Source organism: Dipodomys spectabilis, unplaced genomic scaffold (genome assembly GCF_019054845.1).
Source record: "Dipodomys spectabilis isolate Male_0828 unplaced genomic scaffold, ASM1905484v1 ptg000594l, whole genome shotgun sequence".
Classification (NCBI taxonomy): domain Eukaryota; kingdom Metazoa; phylum Chordata; class Mammalia; order Rodentia; family Heteromyidae; genus Dipodomys; species Dipodomys spectabilis.
Genome location: NW_024871271.1, coordinates 1,271,941 through 1,291,571, shown reverse-complemented (window position 1 = coordinate 1,291,571; position 19,631 = coordinate 1,271,941). Strand labels below are relative to the sequence as shown.

General features: G+C 55.1%; 2 protein-coding genes across 4 annotated transcripts; one reads left to right on the top strand and one right to left on the bottom strand.

Annotated features, from left to right (window-relative positions):
* Window positions 1–464: 464 nt before the first annotated feature.
* LOC122100673 (proline-rich proteoglycan 2-like) lies at window positions 465–2,362 on the bottom strand. Its single transcript, XM_042671008.1, has 2 exons — window positions 2,222–2,362; window positions 465–992 (listed from the first exon to the last, which is right to left on the bottom strand). Exons 1-2 carry the CDS (start codon window positions 2,360–2,362, stop codon window positions 465–467), a joined length of 669 nt encoding a protein of 222 aa, XP_042526942.1.
* Tacc3 (transforming acidic coiled-coil containing protein 3) lies at window positions 563–14,654 on the top strand. 3 transcript variants are annotated; one of them, XM_042671023.1, is made up of 16 exons: window positions 563–665; window positions 2,379–2,541; window positions 2,657–2,796; window positions 3,805–4,833; window positions 5,734–5,809; window positions 6,305–6,443; window positions 9,468–9,520; window positions 9,892–9,995; window positions 10,834–10,921; window positions 11,008–11,106; window positions 12,008–12,084; window positions 12,165–12,208; window positions 12,855–13,015; window positions 13,856–13,962; window positions 14,072–14,192; window positions 14,291–14,654. In XM_042671023.1, the coding sequence occupies exons 2-16, from the start codon at window positions 2,380–2,382 to the stop codon at window positions 14,354–14,356; spliced, it is 2,466 nt and encodes an 821-aa protein (XP_042526957.1). In that variant the 5' UTR covers window positions 563–665; window position 2,379; the 3' UTR covers window positions 14,357–14,654. The 3 variants fall into 3 exon arrangements, with proteins under 3 accessions (XP_042526957.1, XP_042526956.1, XP_042526958.1); XM_042671022.1 differs by having other exon boundaries at window positions 11,005–11,106; XM_042671024.1 differs by lacking the exon at window positions 11,008–11,106 and having other exon boundaries at window positions 564–665.
* Window positions 14,655–19,631: the final 4,977 nt, after the last annotated feature.

The following is a 19,631-nucleotide window of genomic DNA, read 5'->3' as shown; positions in this document are numbered from 1 at the left end:
GCCCTCTGGGAGACGGAGTCCTTTGTCAGGCCACCGCAAGGCCCTCTGGGAAATCGAGTCCTCTTTGGCCGGCCGCGAGGCACCCTGGGAGACAGTTCCAAGCTGATCGCCGGGACTCTGGGAGCCGGTTTCTAGTCTGGCAGCCCTCGGGGACCGGAAGACTCTCGCTCTCCCCTCCCCGGCCCCCGGCCCCCGGCCCCCGGCCCCGTGCACACTGTAGTTGGTCCTCACTAAGGAGGCGCCGCTCCTGATCCCATTTGACAGTTGACGAAACACGATCCCGCGGCCACTGCCCACCCACCAACTCGGGAGGCGTTCCCGAGCCGGCTGGGTCCTCAGCCCCGGGCGCGCCCAGCTGCCCTCGGTCCCGGAAGCAGAATGCAGACGCGAAAGGGCGGGCTTGGGCGGCTTCCATTGGCCGCCGGCGCCCTAAGACCCGCCCGGGCCGCGCACTGATTGGCCGCCTACGCCCTGCGCTGATTGGCCGCGTGGCGCCAAGCGACCGTATTTGAATCTGTGGGCGCGGCGGCCGGCGGTTGCGGCCTAGGCCGGCGACGACCATTTGTGTTCTGTCGGGCTACGCGGCTCGGCCGGCGCGGAACCGGCGTTCCCTCCTCCCCTGCGGTGGACGGTGGCGCGGACCCAGCGCCCGCAGACGTCGGCAGGTGAGTGGCGAAGGCCTGTGGCCCTCCGGACCGGGGTGGGGCCGCCCCCCGCCGCCGGGGCCGCCCCGCCCTGGCGGGCCCCCGCGCCGGCGCTGCGCCTCCCGGCGGCTCTGGCCCGGCGCCTGCGGGGCCCCGCGTGCGAGCCGGCCTCTCCCCCGGCCCGGCGCGCGGCGTGCGGGGACGGCCCACCCGCGCCGCCCGCCCTTCCCCGGGATCGCCCGCTTCTCGGGGACGCCCGGGCTCCGCTGCGCCCGGAATCCAGCCCTTGCCGTACCCCACGTTCGCCTTCCTCCCCTCGGCCTTTGTGTCGGCCTCCTCATGGCTGCTCTGGGAAACAGGATCGGTCTGCCCGCGTTCCTGTCGCCTTTGTAATGTCCTCTTCCAGGACGTGTGTGGGTCTTGGTCCCTCGGGGCGCAGATCGTGCCTCGTCCTCAACGCTGCCACCGGGGCGACCTTGTCTGCCGTGAGCCCCAGTGCCCGTTTGCACTAACTAGCGCTTGACCTCCAACACCTGGCACTCGCTGCTCCTCCCAGGTGGATGGCGTTAGGCAGTCTCGGATCCACAGTGGCTGCTTTGTCCGTGGGGAAGGGAGCGGGCCTCTCTCCTTCCTGTAATTACTACCTGAAGGGTTACCATAACTCCATCTTACCACCTGCCATGGACATCTGGACCTCTTCTCCCACAGACAAGGCTGGTATAGTAGAAAACACTCAGAGCATAGCACTCGATTGTGCACACACACCCAGACCTTTTTGCTTTATTTGTCAGATAAGATCTTTCACTATTGTCACAGCTACTTCTGCCTCCCAAAGAGCTTGGATTATAAAGTGTGAGCGCTATGTGCACCACAGCGGACTTGTCAAGTTGAGTCAGCAACAGCCTGGGCGCCTTTGTGCTGACTTCTTCCCCAGTAACTCCCACCCCCCACAGCCTTTTCAACCTGAATTCCCAGGGCTTCACCAAGTACCCACAGGGTTCCATTGAGCATGTCAGTGCTCTGCAGTGCATAGTGGGTGAGTGGTGCTGTGAGTGGGAAAGTGATCAGATCTGGGGACCAGCATGAATACCTGGTGAGTGAGAATGGAGTCACTCTAGATCCTGAGCTTGCCAAGAGGGCCTGTGTAGATTCTTCCTGACATCCACTGAATACTGGGGGGTCTCCATAGCTTGCCTTCTCTCAGCTTCTCTGGGCTTCCTCCCTGCAGGCACCCTGGCCAGTCCCATTCCTCACTCGGTAGGAGGGATGCGGACTAGAATCACTGTCTTCCATTCCAATTCCATGAACGAGGCCTCAGCTGCCTGCTGTGCTTTATACCATGTGGAAGGGGCCATGTGGACCCATTTGGCCCATATGTGACTTCCTCTGGCTCTTTTGTGTTCTGACAGCCAGCATTTTTCTGCCTCCCGTAGTGTAGTGCAACAGTAAGTGTGAGTGTCAGATTCTCTGTCTCAGCCTAAATTCTTTTAGCTCTCGGTCCAAGAGGTTCCAATGCAGCCTGAAGCAGGACAAGCATTCTAAGGCTTTTTCTGCTTTGCCTCACAGAGGCTACTTACATGAGAAGTGAGCTTCAGTGTGCTGACCAGATATACAGATGTTCTGTGCAAGACTAGGACATCTCTGTCGCTGTGGATCAGCTCTGCTGATGTGCTGGTGACTACGATGCCACATAATTGTCCGCACACTGACAAGAGCATGTTCTGCTTTTTCCAGAATGAGTCTGCAGTTCTTCAACGACGAAAATATCGCCAGTGAAAAAAATGCAGAAAATTGTGACTTCCTGTTTTCACCACCAGAACTTACCGGAAGATCATCTGTTCTTCGTCTGTCGCAGAAAGAAAATGTGCCACCCAGGAACCAAGCAAAAGCTTCAAAGGTAAGTGTGAGCTGTAATGTCTGCCTTCTCTGGAGACCTCTGATTGAGTGGCATTGTATGCTTATGAACACTTGTGTCATGGAATAGATGCTCCCTCCTTAATCTCCTCCAACAGGTGACTTTCCAGACACCTCTGCGGGATCCACAGACACACAGGATCTTAAGTCCTAGCATGTCCAGCAAACATGAGGCTCTTTTTCCTCTGGATAACAGTGTTGGGTTAGAAAACTACTGTTTCTGGACACAGAAAGACAAGTGAGTATTGGAACCACTTAACGTCTTACAACTCTACCCTTTCAGAGTCCTGGAAGGAGTGCACAGGGCTATCCCATCTGGACAGGCTTTCTCTTGATCTTTGTCTTGAGTTTATGTAGGGTCTAGTCAGTTAGTGGAGAGTTAATCATCAGCTACTTGGAATTCATTTTAATTGCATACTTACACTGCTTTACTGTGCCCTTGCCATCTTTGCTTCTGTAATGACAAAATGTTGGAGTATTGTCCTCTGATGTGACCAAGGTTGCAGTCCTGAAGGTCAGTGCTGCCCAGTTGTCATCTAGGAGGGAGGAGAGCAGCTCTGAGCAGTCTCGTAAGCAGGGAATTCCTTACCTCAACTTCCTTGATTTTTTTTTTTTTCATTAAACATTTCTAAACTAGGAGAAAAGAGCAGGGCTATGAACATAAGGTTCCCTTCATTTGAGTCACTGAAATGGCAAGCTGAGGTATGTGACATTGGCCTGTTCCAGCAATCTGAAGATCAAGTGACATTTGCACCAAACAAAGCAGTATGTACTTTCTCACTGCTCTCTAATTCCCAGCCCTGCTCTGCCCTCCTGCTGTCCAGCAGGGTTTCTTATCTGGCTGAGGCTGTGGCTTTGTCTTTTGGCCTCCCTGTGGTGTTGGTCTGAGGCACCACTGGGTTAGAGTCTGCAGCGGAATGGGTAATGTGGGGTCTGAAGGCAGCATTCGTACAGGCAGAGACTGTCCTGGCCATGTAGCTGTGGTCTGTGGGCTAAAGAGTAAAGTAAAATAAGCTTGCCAAGATACACACTGGGGTTTGTCGTGCCTCTGTCTGCATTGTCTCTCAGAGACTGCATGACCCACATGCCACCAGCACTGACCTGTGTTCAGTAGGCTTTAATCAAGAGTATGGTGTTGACTAAAAACTCTTGTTTTTCCATCTTTACCTAATGTTTTCACATGAGCTGGAATCTAATTGAAAAGTTCATAGATTCCTTAGTATTAACTCCACTTGTTTCTAAAAAGCCAACAGTTCACCACGGAAGTAGATGCCAGAGCTACCAATGGATTTCTCGAGAAAGAAGCAGTGGCCAATGCTGACTCTCCTCCAAGGGACACAAGCTCAGCTTTTGGAGAGGATGGTTCCCAGGAGCCTGGCTCAGCCCCCGTGGCTGATACAAGTTCCTCAGGCTCTTCCCAGAACCCGGGAAGTCCTAAAATCTGCACGACCTCACCCAAAATGTCTGGCAGCCCTAGGCAAGCCTTCAAGGGAAATGCTAGCTCTTATTCATTAGATGAAAGCTTACCGTCTACTTCAGAGATCCTAGAAGACACCCCTGGAGAGACAGCTTTGGAACCCAAGGCAGAGACCCCTCCCGGAGCCTCAGAAGAAAGCACCCACTGTGCTGTCTCGGTCATGGCTGCTTCACCTGGCACAAGCTCTGAAGACCTGCATGGAGGAGCACCCCCCAGAGACCCAACTAGTGAGGTCCTAGCCTGTCCCGAGGCTGTGGGCACCCCTGAGCTAACAGCTCAGGCCTCATCCCCACCTCAAGTGTGCTTATCTGGTTCTGAGAACTCAGCCCCAGCCAGCCTTCTGCCACCTATGGAGGCCAAAAATCCAAGCCTTAGGGAAGAAGAAGCCACCAGCCAACTGGATGTTCCTTCAGGGTGTAACTCCTTGAGGCTAGAATTTGACTTCTCAGATGGTACCAGCACTAAAAGCATTCCTCCTCCACTAAGGAGATTAGCCAAAAGACCTGGCCTCCAGCCTCCCGTGAGGTCAGAGGCTAGGCAGGAGCTAGTCCCCAAGGAGCCAGAAGAGAAACCTGGAATGAGCATGGAGGAGGACAGCCCCAGGCCTGCTTCCTGGAGCTCTACCCACATTGACTGGGACCAGCTGGATGACCCAAATTCCTGTCTGCACGGTGGTGACTCCAAATCTGGTTGCCAACAGGCCCAGCCCCCAGAAAGCCCCAAGATGACATCAGTGCATCCAGCGGTCCAGCCACTGAGCCCAGGGCCTCTGGCTCCTGAGAACTCACCGCCAAGCCAGTAAGTGGGCAGAGAACAGGGCTGTGTCAAGGACAGCCCTCCCGTGGCGTGATCCAGGGTCTGAGTCCCCCAGTGGACAGTCTGCATTCCCTCAGCCTTTGCACATAGGACTGAGGCTGGAGGCAGATCTGCCGGCCAGCCTGGGACCGTGGGACGCAGTCTGCAGTTCCCTCAGCTATTGTGAAACAGCAAGGTGTGATGCGCTCTGGGCACTGAGGAGGCTAAGACAGAGATCTCAAGTTCATAGCCAGCTTAGGCAAATAGACCCCGTCTCAAAGGCGTAGTACAAACAGGCACAATGCCAGGCGCCAGGAGCTCACACCTGCCATCCTAGCTACTCAGGAGGCTCAAAGCCAGCCCGGGGAAGGAAAGTCCATGAGACTCTTACCTCCATTCACCACCAGAAAACCAGAAGTGGCATTGTGGCTCAAGTGGTAGAGCACTAGCCTTGAGCCAAAGAGCTGAGAGACAGCACCCAGGCCCAGGAAACAATGTAGCTGGCACTGTGGTAAGGTAGTGCCCCAGACATGTCACCAAGCGGTGACCCAAGCTGGGGACTGTCATTCCAGAAGCCAAGCATAGCATGTTAGCACTAGGGTAACTGGCCTGGGTACTGTCCCTGAGCTGCTTTTTGCTCATGGCTAGCGCTCTACCACTTGAGCAACACCGCCACTTCCAGGTTTTTCTGCTTATGTGGTGCTGAGGAATCAAACCCAGGGCCTCATCTATGCTAGGCAAGCGCTCTACTCCTGAGCCACCTTCCCAGTCCGTGTTTCATGTACTTTCACGTACCTTTTAGCGTGGCCATCTCAGGTGAAGCAGCACGGAAGGAGATGTGTGGCAGCTTAGTAGCAACAGATGTGGGGTTGACACAAGCCTCTCCTGACCCCATCTTTCTAGGCAGCTGCATTCAGCCCACGAAGATGACCCCCCTGTGCCGCAGGTGGCACCTGAGGCGCCGAGAGCAGAAGGCAAGGTGTGGAGCGGGGGTCTGTCTGCCGGCGCGCGCACGCGTGCACACACACGCGCACACACGCGTGCACACACACGCGCACACACATGTGCACACACATGCGCACACACACGCGCACACACACGTGCACACACAGACGCACACACATGTGCACACACATGCGCACACACGTGCACACACGTGTGCACACACAGACGCACACACATGTGCACACACATGCGCACACACGCGCGCACACATGCGCGCACACACACGCACACACACGCGCACACACATGCGCACACGCGCGCACACACAGACGCAGCCTTTTGCTGCCACCTCTGTTGTCCATTATGTAGAAAAGGCCACCAGCCATCTGGTGATGGGTGGGGAGCACCCATGCCTTCTTCCCTTCTCCAGGGCAACTTTCTCCTCTGGGCTTATTTTAAGGCAACTGGGTAAGGCAGCACCCTGCCCAGGAGTTCTCCACTGTATATAGTTAATTGGCCTTCCTTCTAGGAGGGAATCCTGACTTCCTCAAGCACTTTGGTTCCCACAAGCCACGTGGACAGTGAGCTGATTGCCCATCCTGCCGAGCCAGTACCTGGGTCTCCTCAGCAGGAGCTGAAGGATGAGAGCTTCAGAGACCCAGCTGAGGGTAAGTGAGCCTGAGGTGTCCCTATCAGTGCACCTGAAAACGCCCATGAGCATTTGTGTTCTGTTCTTGGTTGAGCTGTTGTCAGCAGGTAATAATTCTTCAGACTGCTTTGTTACACCAGTAAATGACTTAATAGGAACTTCTACTCCATCAAAAGATGAATAACTTAGGAGCTGGGCACTGGTGGCTCACGCCTGTAATCCTAGCTACTCATTAAGCTGAGATCTGAGGATCATGGTTCAAAGCCAGCCCGGGCAAGGAAAAATCCATGAGACTCTTCAATTAACCACCAGAAAACTGGAAGTGGTGCTGTGGCTCAAGTGGTAGAGTGCTCTCCTTGAGCTGAAGAGCTGTGGGACAGCCCAGGCCCAGAGTTCTAGCCCCACAACCAACAGAGAGAGAGAGAGGAATAACTTTGGTAGAACAGAACTGCTGCCTTTACTGCAGAGAAGATGGGAAAGTGTAGACGCCCTTAGGAAAACCAGGCAAAAGATGTGGGTAGGAGATGCAAATACAAGCAAAGGCAGAGTAAACAACAAGGTGCTACCAGTACCAGAGAAATACTGTGATAATGTGAGCTCATTGAGAACTGAGTTAAACTGAGTTAAAGGATATTAAGTGACTTGATAAGCTCTCAATTTTGGTTACTTACACATTTAATCAACTTTATGTGTGTGTGTGCGCGCGCGTGCGTGTGTGTGTGTGTGTGTGTGCGTGTGTGTGTGTGTGTGCGTGTGTGTGTGTGTGTGCGTGTGTGTGTGTGTGTGTGTCGCGCGCGCACACACATATGTACCTGTACTGAGGACCTAAGCACTGTCCCTTGGGTTTTTTGCTCAAGACTAGTGCTCTACCACTTGAGCCACAGCTCTACTTCCAACATCTTGGTGGTCGATTGGAGATAAGAGTCTCACAGACTTTCCTGTCCAGGCTGGCTTTAGATCATGGTCCTCAGATCTCAGCCTCCTGAGTAGCTAGGATTACAGGTGTGAGCCACCAGAGCCCAACTCACTTGACGTTTTCACACATGACTGAGTCAAAACTCCACTTCTGGGCTGGGAATGTGGCTAGTGGTAGAGTGCTTACCCAGCATTCACAAAGCCCCAGGTTCGATTCCTCAGTACCACATAAACAGAAAAAGCTGATCGCCAGGCACCGGTGGCTCACGCCTGTAATCCTAGCTACTCAGGAGGCTGAGATCTGAGGATTGCGGTTCAAAGCCAGCCCGGGCAGGAAAGTCTGTGAGACTCTTATCTCCAATAAAGCACTAGAAAACCTGAAGTGGCACTATGGCTCAAGCGGTAGAGCACTCACCTTGAGCTGTAGAGCACAAGGACAACACCCAAGCCCAGAGTTCAAGCCCCACGACGACCAACAAATAAATAAAACAGAAAAGGCTGGAAATGGCCCCGTGGCTCTAGTGGTAGAGTGCTAGCTTTGAGCAAAAGAAGCTCAGGGACAGTGCCCAGGCCCTGAGTTCAAGCCCCATGACTGGAGGGGAAAAAAACTCCACTTCTAGCCTTTCTCTGATTATTGGAGATAAAAAGTCTTTGAGATTAGTCTGCCTGGACTAGCTTTAAACTGCAATTCTCAAATCTCAGCCTCCTGAATAGGATTATAAGGGCAAGCTACTGGTGCTCTTTGTATTTACTTATTTATTTTTGATCTAATTATCCCTTTGTAGCCCAGACTGGGCCTCGAGCTTAACAATCTTTGAGTATCTTTGAGTTTGTGATCTTTTTTTTTTTTAATTGTGAAAATACTGTACAGAGGGGTTATAATTACATGGACAAGATAATGAGTACATTTCTTATCAAGCATTGTAGCCTCCTCCTTTGTTTCCCCTTTTCATCCCTTCCCATCCTCTCCCCACCCTTAGTTTGTGATCTTTGAATATCTTTGAGCTATATATTTGCTCCAGCGCACGTGTGCATGTGCATGTGCGTGCACTTGTTCGCACATACATACATATACTCACTATTAAGAGTTTGAACTTTGTTTGTTTTTTGGGTCCGGTCATGGGGTCTGAACTCTGGGCCTGGGCGCTGTCCCTCAGCTCTTCAGCTCAAGGCTAGCGCTCTACCACTTGAGCCACAGCACCACTTCTGGCTTTTTTCTTTTTGCTTATGTGGTGCTGAGGAATCGAACCCAGGGCCTCAGGCATGCAAGGCAAGCGCTCTACCACTGAGCCACCTTCCCAGCCCAAGAGTTTGAACTTTTGAACTCAGGGTGTCAAGCTTGCTAGACAGGTACTGTACTCTTTGAGCCAACTGTCCGGCCCCTTTTGCCTTTTTTTAAGTTAGGCTATTTTTTTCCTTAGGGCATTATAAGAGGCAAGTCTCTAATCAGACATAAGACCAGAAAATACAGCTGGCCCAAGCATTCCTGAACACCACATTCTTAGATTCCGTTTTGGATAGGAATTTTTTTTTTTAAAGCATTTACTTGGGAACTGGTAGCTCTCACCTGATCATGGCTCAAAGCCAGCTTGGTCAGAGAGAATCTAAGAACAAGTGAGTTTTGAACAGAGCCAAGAGATTTTATCTTCAATAAATGAGCAAAAGAAGCTAGAACTAGGGGCTGGGAAGGTGGCTCAGTGGTAGAGTCCTTGTTTTGCATGCATGAGGCCCTGGGTTTGATTCTTCGGCACCACATAAGCAGAAAAGGCTAGAAGTGGTGCTGTGGCTCAAGTGATAGAGTGCTCGCCTTGAGCTGAAGAGCTGAGACACAGCTCCCAGGCCCAGAGCTCAAGCCCCACGACCGGACCCAAAAAAAAAAAAAAAAAAAAGACTAAGGTGGTAGGGCACCAGGTAGGAGAATAAGGCCTAGTTCAGAGCCGTGATACTCAGTTAATGAAGGAGAGCGGTCACTCCTGTGTGTGCAGCTGGGGGCCGGGCCAGAGCCCCCACAAGGGCAGGGATCTCCTGCCCGTATTTCAAAGAGCTGAGCGCTCGAGAGCGCTGGCATGTATCTGTCGGAGCCCAGGGCCCAGAGGAGGTGACGGCAGCTGTGACTCCCCCGTTTCAGTTCTAGGCACCTGTGCCGAGGTGGATTATCTGGAGCAGTTTGGAACTAACTCGGTAGGTACCCAGCAACCTCACACCTATGTATCCCGTTCCTGGTCCAGGCTCTAGTGCACTCAGCAGCCCTGGGGCTTGACAGCTAGAATACCCGCAGAGCCGCTGTCGGGAATGGCATCCTGTGATCCTCGCAGAGTCCTGACCCAGGCGCCTGCCCTGAGTGGCAAGAGTAGGCACCCTGGTGCCAGCAGCACAGTGTACTGTGGCTTCCCAGGGTCCTTTGCCCAACAAGATCACCCAGCTTCTGGAACTGCCTGATGTCTGTTGGGACAGCAGTGATCCCTGCCAACCACGGGCAGCCCCCGTCCCCAGCCCTTCATCCCAAGCTTAAGCTAACTGCCCCTCCCCTGTCCCCTACCCTTTACCCTTAGTTTAAGGAGTCAGCTTGGAGGAAACAGTCTTTGTACCTGAAGTTTGACCCACTCCTGAAAGACAGCCCTCTTCGGCCATTGTCCGTGGTCCGGGAAATAAACAGGTATGTCCCCTCCTCTGTGAAACTACTGGCTCGAGCAAGGAAGTCAGGTGGCTGTTAGTTGGTGCCCTGATTGGCCTGGGGCTGGTCTAAACTAGAAATAAACCACTGTGGCGAGTGAGCAGGACAGAACAGGCTGTGGAGCTGCTGTGTAACAGGCAACTGGCCCTCCCGTAAAAAGAGACCCTGGTGCTTGACATGCACACCAGCCTGGGCGGGCAACACCTCCGCATGCACAGCCGACCTCAGCACACTAACTGGCCGGGTGTACGCAGTGGTTTGTTTTCATAAGTAAAACTGCCCATCACTATGCCTGACCCTTCACAAATGGTCTGTGGTGAGCTGACTTCAAAGACAGCCTGACAGCATCAGGGTTCGATGTGAGAAGCAAGGCTGGCCCTGCCCTGGAAGGAAAGGGGTGTGTTTATGTAATATGAGAGAGTGCATGCCAAGCATGGCGTCAAACCCCCAAAGCCAAGGAAGGCATGGTGTGGGCCCCCGCTGAGGCCTCAGCTGTGCAGAGCACCTCACAGTGGCTCAGGCTGATGGCAGGGAGGAGGGAGGTGGGGGCTGGGGCCCGTGGAGGCATCAGGCCTGACATACCATTCTGCATTTTCTGTTTCCAACCACTATGGGATATAGTAGTGCAGGTCTGTAATCACAGCCCTCAGGAAGCTGAGGCAGGAGAATCACAGGTTTGTGGCCAATGTGGACTACATAGCAAGACCTTTTCAAATAGATATAAATCTGGACACGGGCCTCATTAAGACTGGGTGCCTCTGTCCCTGTGCCCTGCTCCCTGCAAGTGCATGAGGTGAGCCAGCCGCTGTCTTATCTTCAGCCCGCAGGATGCAGACAGGCCCGCCTCCAGAAACCCACTGGAAGCCAAGCTTGTGGAGTTGGACTTTTTGGGCGCTCTGGATGTTCCTGTAAGCACTTCACCTCTTCGGAGCAATCTTTGTGTGGCCGAGGGCGGGAGCGGTGGTCTTGAGGGCCGGTGGTTTCACCCCAGCAGGTTCCTGGCCCGTCCCCTCGTGGCCTTGGCCTTGGAGAGCCGTCCACTGGGCCCATCGTGGAGGTGCTGCAGTACAGCCAGAGGGACCTGGATGCGGCGGTGAGGACGCAGGCTGCCTGGGGGCAGTAAGAAGTAGGCCCCAGGAAGTGGCACTGGGGCTCAAGTGGTAGAATGCCCACCTTGAGCTGAAGAGCTGAGGGACAGCACCCAGGCCCAGAGTTCAAGCCCCTTAACCACACACACACGAAAAAAGGTCCCAATGGTCTAAGCACAGCCTTGGTGTGGCTCCCTCCCCACAGCCCAGACATCTTGGCAGCTCTGCACATGCCAGCCGGCAGCCCAGATTCAGCCATCCATCCCATGGGGAAATGGCGGCAGTGTGGGTCTCTGGGGGAATCTCATGGGTGGCCAGTGGCTTGCGATGGCGCTTGGAGCTACAAGCCTGAGGACAGTCTGCTACCTGCCCGCGCTGTCTGCAGAGTCCAGGTCTTCACAGTGCTCAGGTCTGAGCCCCACGCTGCACCCCGTCCTCGTTAGGCCCCGTGGCCCAGCCTGTCTTAAGAGGCTCCAGAGCCTTCTCAGGGACGTGTGCACTGATGGAGCAGGGGGCCATCTGCCCTCCAACAGCCAATGGTGGCCCCCAACCGCGTGTTCCCTCCGGGCCTGTGACGTGGCGCGCCCCGTCGATCCCGGGTGCCTGTGGGAACGTCGGCACCCATCCCACCCCTGTCAGGACCCCATGATATTCCAGGACAAGCCCAGAAGCCCACACAAGTCCTCTGTACTTCAAGTCTGGCTTTCCCTCCGCGGCTGGCCTTCTGCCAACTGGAGGCCCACACTTGACCTGTGTCTCTGACAGGAAGACCCTCTGGGGTACTCGCGTCGGAGGCCCTGAGGCTTCCATGGCAGGCGGCCCACATCTCCTGGTGACACTGGGCCGGCGGGGGAGGCACCTCGGGCTGGCGGGGCTGGCAGTGCTGACAGGCATGTGCTTTGGCAGGTGAGCGCGATTCACCAGGAGAACCTGGAGCTGAAAAGCAAGTGCGAGGAGCTCCACGTGAAGTACCTGGAGATGGGGTAAGGCTGCTGCGCAGCAACCCTGGCCCGGGCCTGTCCTGGTGACCAGCCACAGACCCTCACCAGGCCTCTCCCCACAGGAAGATCGTGGACGGGTTTGAAGCGATCGTGCACCACTCAATGGGTAAAACACCAGCTACTTCTTCCTGTGTCCTCAGGTGTGGTCAGCCCTGCCCTAGCTGGGCCCCTGCTGTGTTACGCCTCCCACGGTCCCCTTACAGAGGGCCACTGAGGGTGGGATGGGGTTAGGTGGGCCACCCATGTGGCTGGAACCCACCCGGACCCCAAGCTGACAGGACCATGGGACCTTTGCTCCACCATGCCCTGCCCACACGAGAAGGCCCTGTCCAGGGGCCTCTGCAGGAACGCAGGGGCCCGACCCATGGAGGGGTCCCCATGAGGGTCCAGGCTAGGTCGAGCAGAGACAAAGCAGGTGACGCCTGGCCTGTCTCACTGGGATGTCCTGCCCCACCCTCTCTGGGCTCCCTGTGGGGCAGACATGGAAGGGGCACACGGAAAGGGAGGCTTGTCACCTTGTGGCCTGGAGGGGCCACGTCTTGAGATCCCTATTCCAAGCCGCCGGCCTCTCCCGCTGCCCCTCCCGGCCCCTCCCGCTGCCCCTCCCGGCCCTCTCCCGCTGCCCCTCCCGGCCCTCTCCCGCTGCCCCTCCCGGCCCTCTCCCGCTGCCCCTCCCGGCCCTCGTTCTCTGGGCCGCCTCTGGCACCCTGCATGGCAGCTGCTCCTAATCTCACATGTCGCCTCTCTTTAAGAGGAGACCCAGAAACAGAAGGACCTTGCCCAAGACAAAATCCAGAAGGTTCTTAAGGAGAGAGACCAGCTTACTGCAGACCTGAACTCCATGGAGAAGTCATTCTCCGACCTCTTCAAGCGATTTGAGAAGCAGAAGGAGGTGATTGAAGGCTACCGCAAGGTGCGTGGTGCGCTGTGCTGTGGGCCCGGCGTCGCAGCACCGTCCCCGCACCGGGCCGTGTCCCCTCTGCGGTCTCTGCCTGTCCCGCTCCCCGACCCCAGGTGGCCCCGAACCCCATAGACTCTGGAAAGGGGAGAGCAGGCTGAGGGGTAGAACCCCGCAGAGGAGCCAGGGCTGTGGCTGCTTGGCAAAGCACTTGTCTGGCACACGTATGGCTCTGAATTTGATCCCCAGAGGCACAAAAAAACCCTCAGCGAGGACTCGTGTCATGAGGAGCACGGTGTGCACACAGCCAGTGGTGACCAAGCCGGTGGGGGTGGGGCAGCAGTGCCCGTCTGGGGTGAACTCGGGGCCTGGGCGTTATCCCCGAGCCTCTTTGTGTTCAAGGCTAGTGCTCTACCACGTGAGCCATGGCTCCATCCCCAGCTTTTTGGTAAGTAACTGGAGGTAAGGGTCTGGTGGACTTTACTGCCTGGGCTGGCTTCGAACCATGACCTTCAGATCTCAGCCTCCTTAAGTAGCTAAGATTCCAGCACCAAGCAGCACTGAGCCTTTTGGTATGGACTTGGGGTGTTTGCGGAGTGCGTTGTGGGAGGAAGGCCACAGGAGGGCGTGGCGTAGGCTGCATGCCCCACCGCCCCCCATCCAAGCTTAACACCCAGCAGTGCAAGCGCTGGGGGTCAGCCTAGGAGGGTACGAAGAGACGCTTTCCAAAAGGAAAATGGGAAACGTGTGTCACTACTGTCCCCAGGCAGCATTGCAGCCTGCACCTGGGCTCAGTGCCCACGTGGTGTGATAGAACGGCACACCACCAACCATTGTGTGTGCTCCTTCCTAAAGAATGAAGACTCCCTAAAGAAGTGTGTGGAAGAGTACATAGCGAGGATTGAGAAGGAGGGCCAGCGGTACCGGGTGCTAAAGGTCCACGCAGAGGAGAAGCTCAAACTGTGAGTGCGGCACAGACCCCAGACTGTGGGAGGGAGGGAGGGAGAGAGGGAGGGAGGCAGGCTGGCTTCTGAACGGAGCCCACCTTTGTCTCCGCCCCCACCCCTACAGAGCAAATGAGGAGATCACGCAGGTCCGAAGCAAGGCCCAAGCAGAGGCCTTGGCCTTCCAAGCCAGCCTGAGGAAGGCACAGATGCAGATTCAGTCTCTGGAGAAGACTGTGGAGCAGAAGGTGGGGCACAGGGCCCTCCGGCCTGCCGTGGAGGCCGGCCTTGGGATAGAGGGGCTCCCCCGATCATCGTCAGACACAGTGCCCCTTTTTCCCTTCAGACTAAAGAAAACGAGGAGCTATCCAAGATCTGTGATGACCTCATCTCCAAGATGGAAAAGATCTGAGCACAGCCAGCCCTCCCGTCTCTCCGTCCACCTGTCCAGTCTTCTCTCTCATCTCCAAGAGGGTCAAGATCTGAGCTCAGACAGCCCTCTCCTGTCTGTCCGTCCATCTGTCCATTCTCCTGTCTCATCTCCAAGATGGACAAGGTCTGACCACAGTCTGCCTTCCCCTCTGTGCACTTGTCTGTTCTACGTCTGTCTGACTTGTCTTAGTTTTGAGTTCTTGTTACCTCAACTTACTTTTAAACTAGATTGATTTTTAAAAGAAGTCTAAATAAAGTTTCTCTACATTCAAACTGAACTCACCACCTGGTCTTGTTTTGTTTAGTTCCTTTTTGGAAGGTCCTGGAAATCCCCTATCTCCCTGGGGCGATGCTGGGCTGCAGCCCTGCCACCCCTGCCTAGCTGTGCCACCATGACCAGCTAACATTTGCTTTTTCGTTGTTTGGCAGTCCTGGGGCTTGAACTTAGCCTTGTACTTAGCTTGCTTGCCTGGCTGGTTTTCTATCACTTGAGACACAACTTCCAGCCTATCTCTTTGCTGTTTTGGAGATGGAGTCTGGGCTTTTTGCCTAGGCTGACTTCAAACCATGATCCCCTGGGTCTCAGCCTCTTGGATAACTAGTATTACAGGTATGAGCCACCAGCAGCTTGCTGGTGTTTTTGTTATGTTCGGTAGAGTTTGAACTCTACCACCTGAGCCACACCTCTACTTCCGGCCATGTTTATTCTGGTCCTGGGGCATGAGCTTGGCTTTTGTGTTCAAGGCCCACTCTCTACCACTTGAGCCACAGCTCCACTTGCAGTTTTTTTGGATGGGTTTTTGGGTAGTTTTTAATCCTTTTATTTCTTGTGCTTGCAAGATGCTAAGATGATAACTTTTGTACACTTAAGTTGCTGCCTATTTATGCAACTTTGAATTTTATCTTTGTGGAACTTGGAATCGGAAAACTGGGTCTGGCCAAGTGCTGGTGATTCACACCTTTATTCCTAACTACTCAGGAGATTGAGATATGAGGATCTTGGTTCAAAGCTGGCGCAGGGCAGAAAAGGCCCTTATCTCCAATTAACCATCAGAAAACCAGAAGTGGTACTGTGACTCATGTGGTCAGCCACCTAGAGCCTTGAGCACAGGGACAAACCATCACCAACAAAAAATAAACTGGGCCTGTTGGTCTAATTGGTTTCAATAGTAGGACCTATATATACAGAACAAATCATTCTGACAGGTTTAATAACTACATGTAGAGACTAATACAGGTAAAGGTTTGTAAAATGGACAAATGAAACCATGTAGAGAAGCATGTGAAAATAAAAAACAGAGGGATGAAGGCGCCACGCCCTGGTGGCTCACACCTGTGATCCTAGCTCCTTGGGAGGCTGGGCATGGGAAGGCGGCAGTTAGAGGCTAATGTGGTTTTCAAGGCCCTTCTCAACCCACAGCTGAATACAGTGGTAAATTCTTAATAACGTGGGAGACTGAGACTGGGAAGAGTACAGTTCAAGGCTTGTCTGGGCAAAAAAGTCCATGGGGCTCCCATCTAAATGGCAGAAAGACAAACATGGTGTCCTGTGCCTCTCAGCAACAACAGGAAGCCCAAAATAGGTGGATTACAATCCTAACGTGCTTCCAGGTAAAAGTGAGACCCTATCAAAAATAACCAGCACTGAGAAGGGCTGGAAGTCGGATATGGTTCAGGTAGGGGGCCTGCTTAGCAAGCATGAGGCCCTATGCTCAAAACTCACAAAAAAACAAGAAGGCCTTTTCTGTGTAGTTCATGTCCCCTGAAACAGACTCACTGGCCAAGCATGGCAGCAGGGGCTCAGACCCGAGCATCGGCGCGCACACACACAATCCTTAGTGTCTAAGATTAATTTTGAAGTTTGTCTCATTAGCTCCTTTGTATGTGGGTGGGGATTAAATGTAGTAAGACACCCACGACATTCAGAGATAAAAGGTTATTTTAAAGGAACTGCTTGCTTCCATGTTAAAAGTTAATTTTTATTAGCTGGGCACTGGTGGCTTATACTGTAATCCTAGATACTCAGGAGGCTGAGATCTGAGGAGCACAGTTTGAAGCCAGCCCCGGTAGGAAAGTTTATGAAGTTTTTATTAAACTGAGTATCACAATATATATTGTTCCTTGCACTACCACTTCCAGCTTTCTGATGGCTAATTGAAGAGTCTCACAGTCTCCGTCCCAAGCTGACTTTGAACCATGATCCTTAGATCTCAGCCTCCTGAGTAGGATTACAGGTGTGAGCCACCAGCACTGGGCTTTTTGCTGAGTAGGCAGGAGCTGCCCAGCCCTTGTTTGCTTCGGTTATGTCTTTCTGACTCTTGGACCACAATTCTGCCTATGACTCCCACATAGCCAAGACCACGGTACACACCATCACTCCTGACGTGTTTTTGAGATAAGTCTTGCTAACTTTTTACCAGGCCTGATCTCAAACCATGATATTCCTTTTTTTTTTTTTTTTTCTGGTCCAGTCGTGGGGCCTGAACTCTGGGCCTGGGCGCTCTCCCTCAGCTCTTCAGCTCAAGGCTAGCGCTCTACCACTTGAGCCACAGCGCCACTTCCGGCTTTTTTCTTTTTGCTTATGTGGTGCTGAGGAATTGAACCCAGGACCTCAGGCATGCAAGGCAAGCGCTCTACCACTGAGCCACCTTCCTAGCCCATCAAACCATGATATTCTTAATCTTGTGCCCTAGGATTACAGGCATGAACTACCACACCTGGCCTAGACAAGGTTTTCTGGCAGTATTGGGCACATGCTCTCTTATGATCTACACATACTTACTCTTGGCCACAGCTCAAGGCCTAAGGCTGGGTGCTGGTGGCTCACCCGTAAGCTCAGCTGCTCAGGAGGCTGAGATCTGAGGATCAAGGTTCAAAGCCAACTCCAAGCAGAAGAGCTCACAAGACTCATCACCAATCACCACAAAGCTGGGTATGGAGCTGTGACTCAAAGTAATGAGAGTGCTAGCCATGAGCATAAAAGCACAGGGGCAGTATTCAAGCCCCAGAACCAGCAAAAAACGAGAAGACATCCACCTCACGGTCTAACAGAAAGTAACCTCTGAAGGCGCCCAGCCCCTGAGCTGATGCTGGTCCACGGCAGGAAGGCCAATCCCACACAGCGCCGACCCTGTGCTACAGAGGGGATCCCTGGGGCCTGGCGGGGCTACACAGCCAGCCACAACCCTTCTGGACAGGCAGTAGCAAGGCCTGCCTGTGCACCTGAACCCTTGGCCCTGGACCCTGCCTGGCCTCCCCCACCATCTGGCCTGGGTCGGGGGAGGGAGGGGTGGAGGGCAGAGGAGGAGTTTGTACTGCAGGTCTCAGAGCATAGTGCCCAGAAACAGGCAGAGGGCAGCCTATGGAATCGCAGGACTTCCCCCCTGTGGGGCAGCAGCCAGCTCCCAAGGGCCTGGGAGGCCCTATGGCCTGGTACGCCCCCCGCCACTGCAGCTGAGCACCGTCAACCAAGATCACAGTCCCAGGACCTACTGCCATGGGTCTCACGGGATGCACCTCGAAAGGGCCGCCAGCAGGCAGCGGCTATACATCTGCCTGCCACCAGGGGGCAATGCCAGCCTGGACCACAGCGTCTAGAAGATGAGTGTGATGTCCACTGTTGGGAGCTAGAGGGGCCGCTGCAGAGGCTGGGGGACCGTCAGCCTAAGCAGCCCCTGGACTCCAGGAGGTCTGAGGAGGACTAGTTTGTGCTCAGCCCATTCTGAGAACAGTGCCTGTCTGGGAGCAGAAGCCCCAGTGTCTGGGGCTTAACAGGGCAGATCGGTGACAAGCCTCACAGAGTCCTGGGGCATGCAGCCCTGGGCATGCTGCTCCGGACTCCCCCCTGCCCTTCCACACTCTTCCAGGTCTACAGAACCCAAGGTGCTATCCCGACACCACCCTGCTGACAAACAGCATCTTACCCCATTCCTGACGAGCGCCCTTCCACCTAAGGGAGACACAGCCGCTAGGAGCCGGCCGCCAGCCTGCCAGGCTGCTTGGCAGTTGCCACAGGGACATGGCACTGGCCAGGGGAGGCTGCCAGACGGCGTGGGCCGTACCTCCCCTCGGCATGAAGCAGACAGGCTGCCCAGCTCTTCCTCATCTGCCGGTGGGCCAGGCAGCCATGGAGATCAGAGCTGCTCTGTTAAGACCAGCTCCACAAAGAAGGCTGCGGCCAAGCCTCTTCCTCAACAACTCTGCCCGCCTGGCTTTTCCCAGCCCCTCCAAGCGATGCCCAGGGCCCTGTCCCCACACCCGAGCCTCTCCAAGCCAAGACCAGAGTCCATCCAAGAAGACCCTGTGGGGCCACGACGTGCTGGGGCAGCCGTGCTGGCCTGGGGCCATGCCGAGGACACCGCCGCCGGGCAGTGTCCTGGCTGGGGCCCCTCCCCAGGACAAAGAGGCCTTATGTGGCTGAATGGGCATTCATCCTGGAGCTTGTGTTAACGGGGTGGTGAGGCCAGGCCGGGGCCCTGGCAGCAGCCCTCCGTGGGTAAACATGACCCCAGCTGGGCACACAGCAGCCCAGGAGTCTGGACTTCCGCAGCTCTGTGCCTCCTGACAGGACACAGCGCCCCTCAAGTGAGCTTCCTGCCAGGGCAGGACGGGAGGGCAGGGAGGGGCAGGGAGGGGCTCGAGCTGGTGGAGGGAGGAGGGGTGAGCAGCAGGGAAGGTGAGGTCACAGAAATCCGCCACGGAATGGCGGCAGAGCCCCTGGATGATGCAAAGTTGGAGTCCCTCCACTCGGACGCTCAGGTCCACACCCAGAGAGCAATGCAGGGCAGCAGAGGAAGTGACAGGGACTTCCAATCATGAAGCTGGCCCCCGGGGCGGAGTTCAAGTCCTGCTACCTGAGGACATACTTCGGAGCGGGCTGTTGGCGGGCTGGGAAAGCTTCCTGACAGGAAGACGGCTGCCCGGCTCTGGGGGGTTTGTTCTGACAGCCCTCCGAGGGGCCATCTGGCCCCCCGTGCCCTCCCTGCCCTCCAGCAGGCACGGCTACAGGCCTCCAGGGAGAGGTCCAGGGCCTCTGTGGCTCCCTCAGACCCTGCACCTGGGCCACACGATGGTCTCTAGGCTAGCCAGAACGGACAGGCCCGGGAGGAGTGCGCACACACACAGGCCGGGCTTGCCAACACTGCCGTGCCCTCAGCTCCGGGCAAACCCAAAGCACCTCTGCCTGCCAAAGCTCCATCCAGAAGGGTCCATCCTCAGGCCAGTCACCACCCGCTGGCAGGGCTCCATGTGGGCTG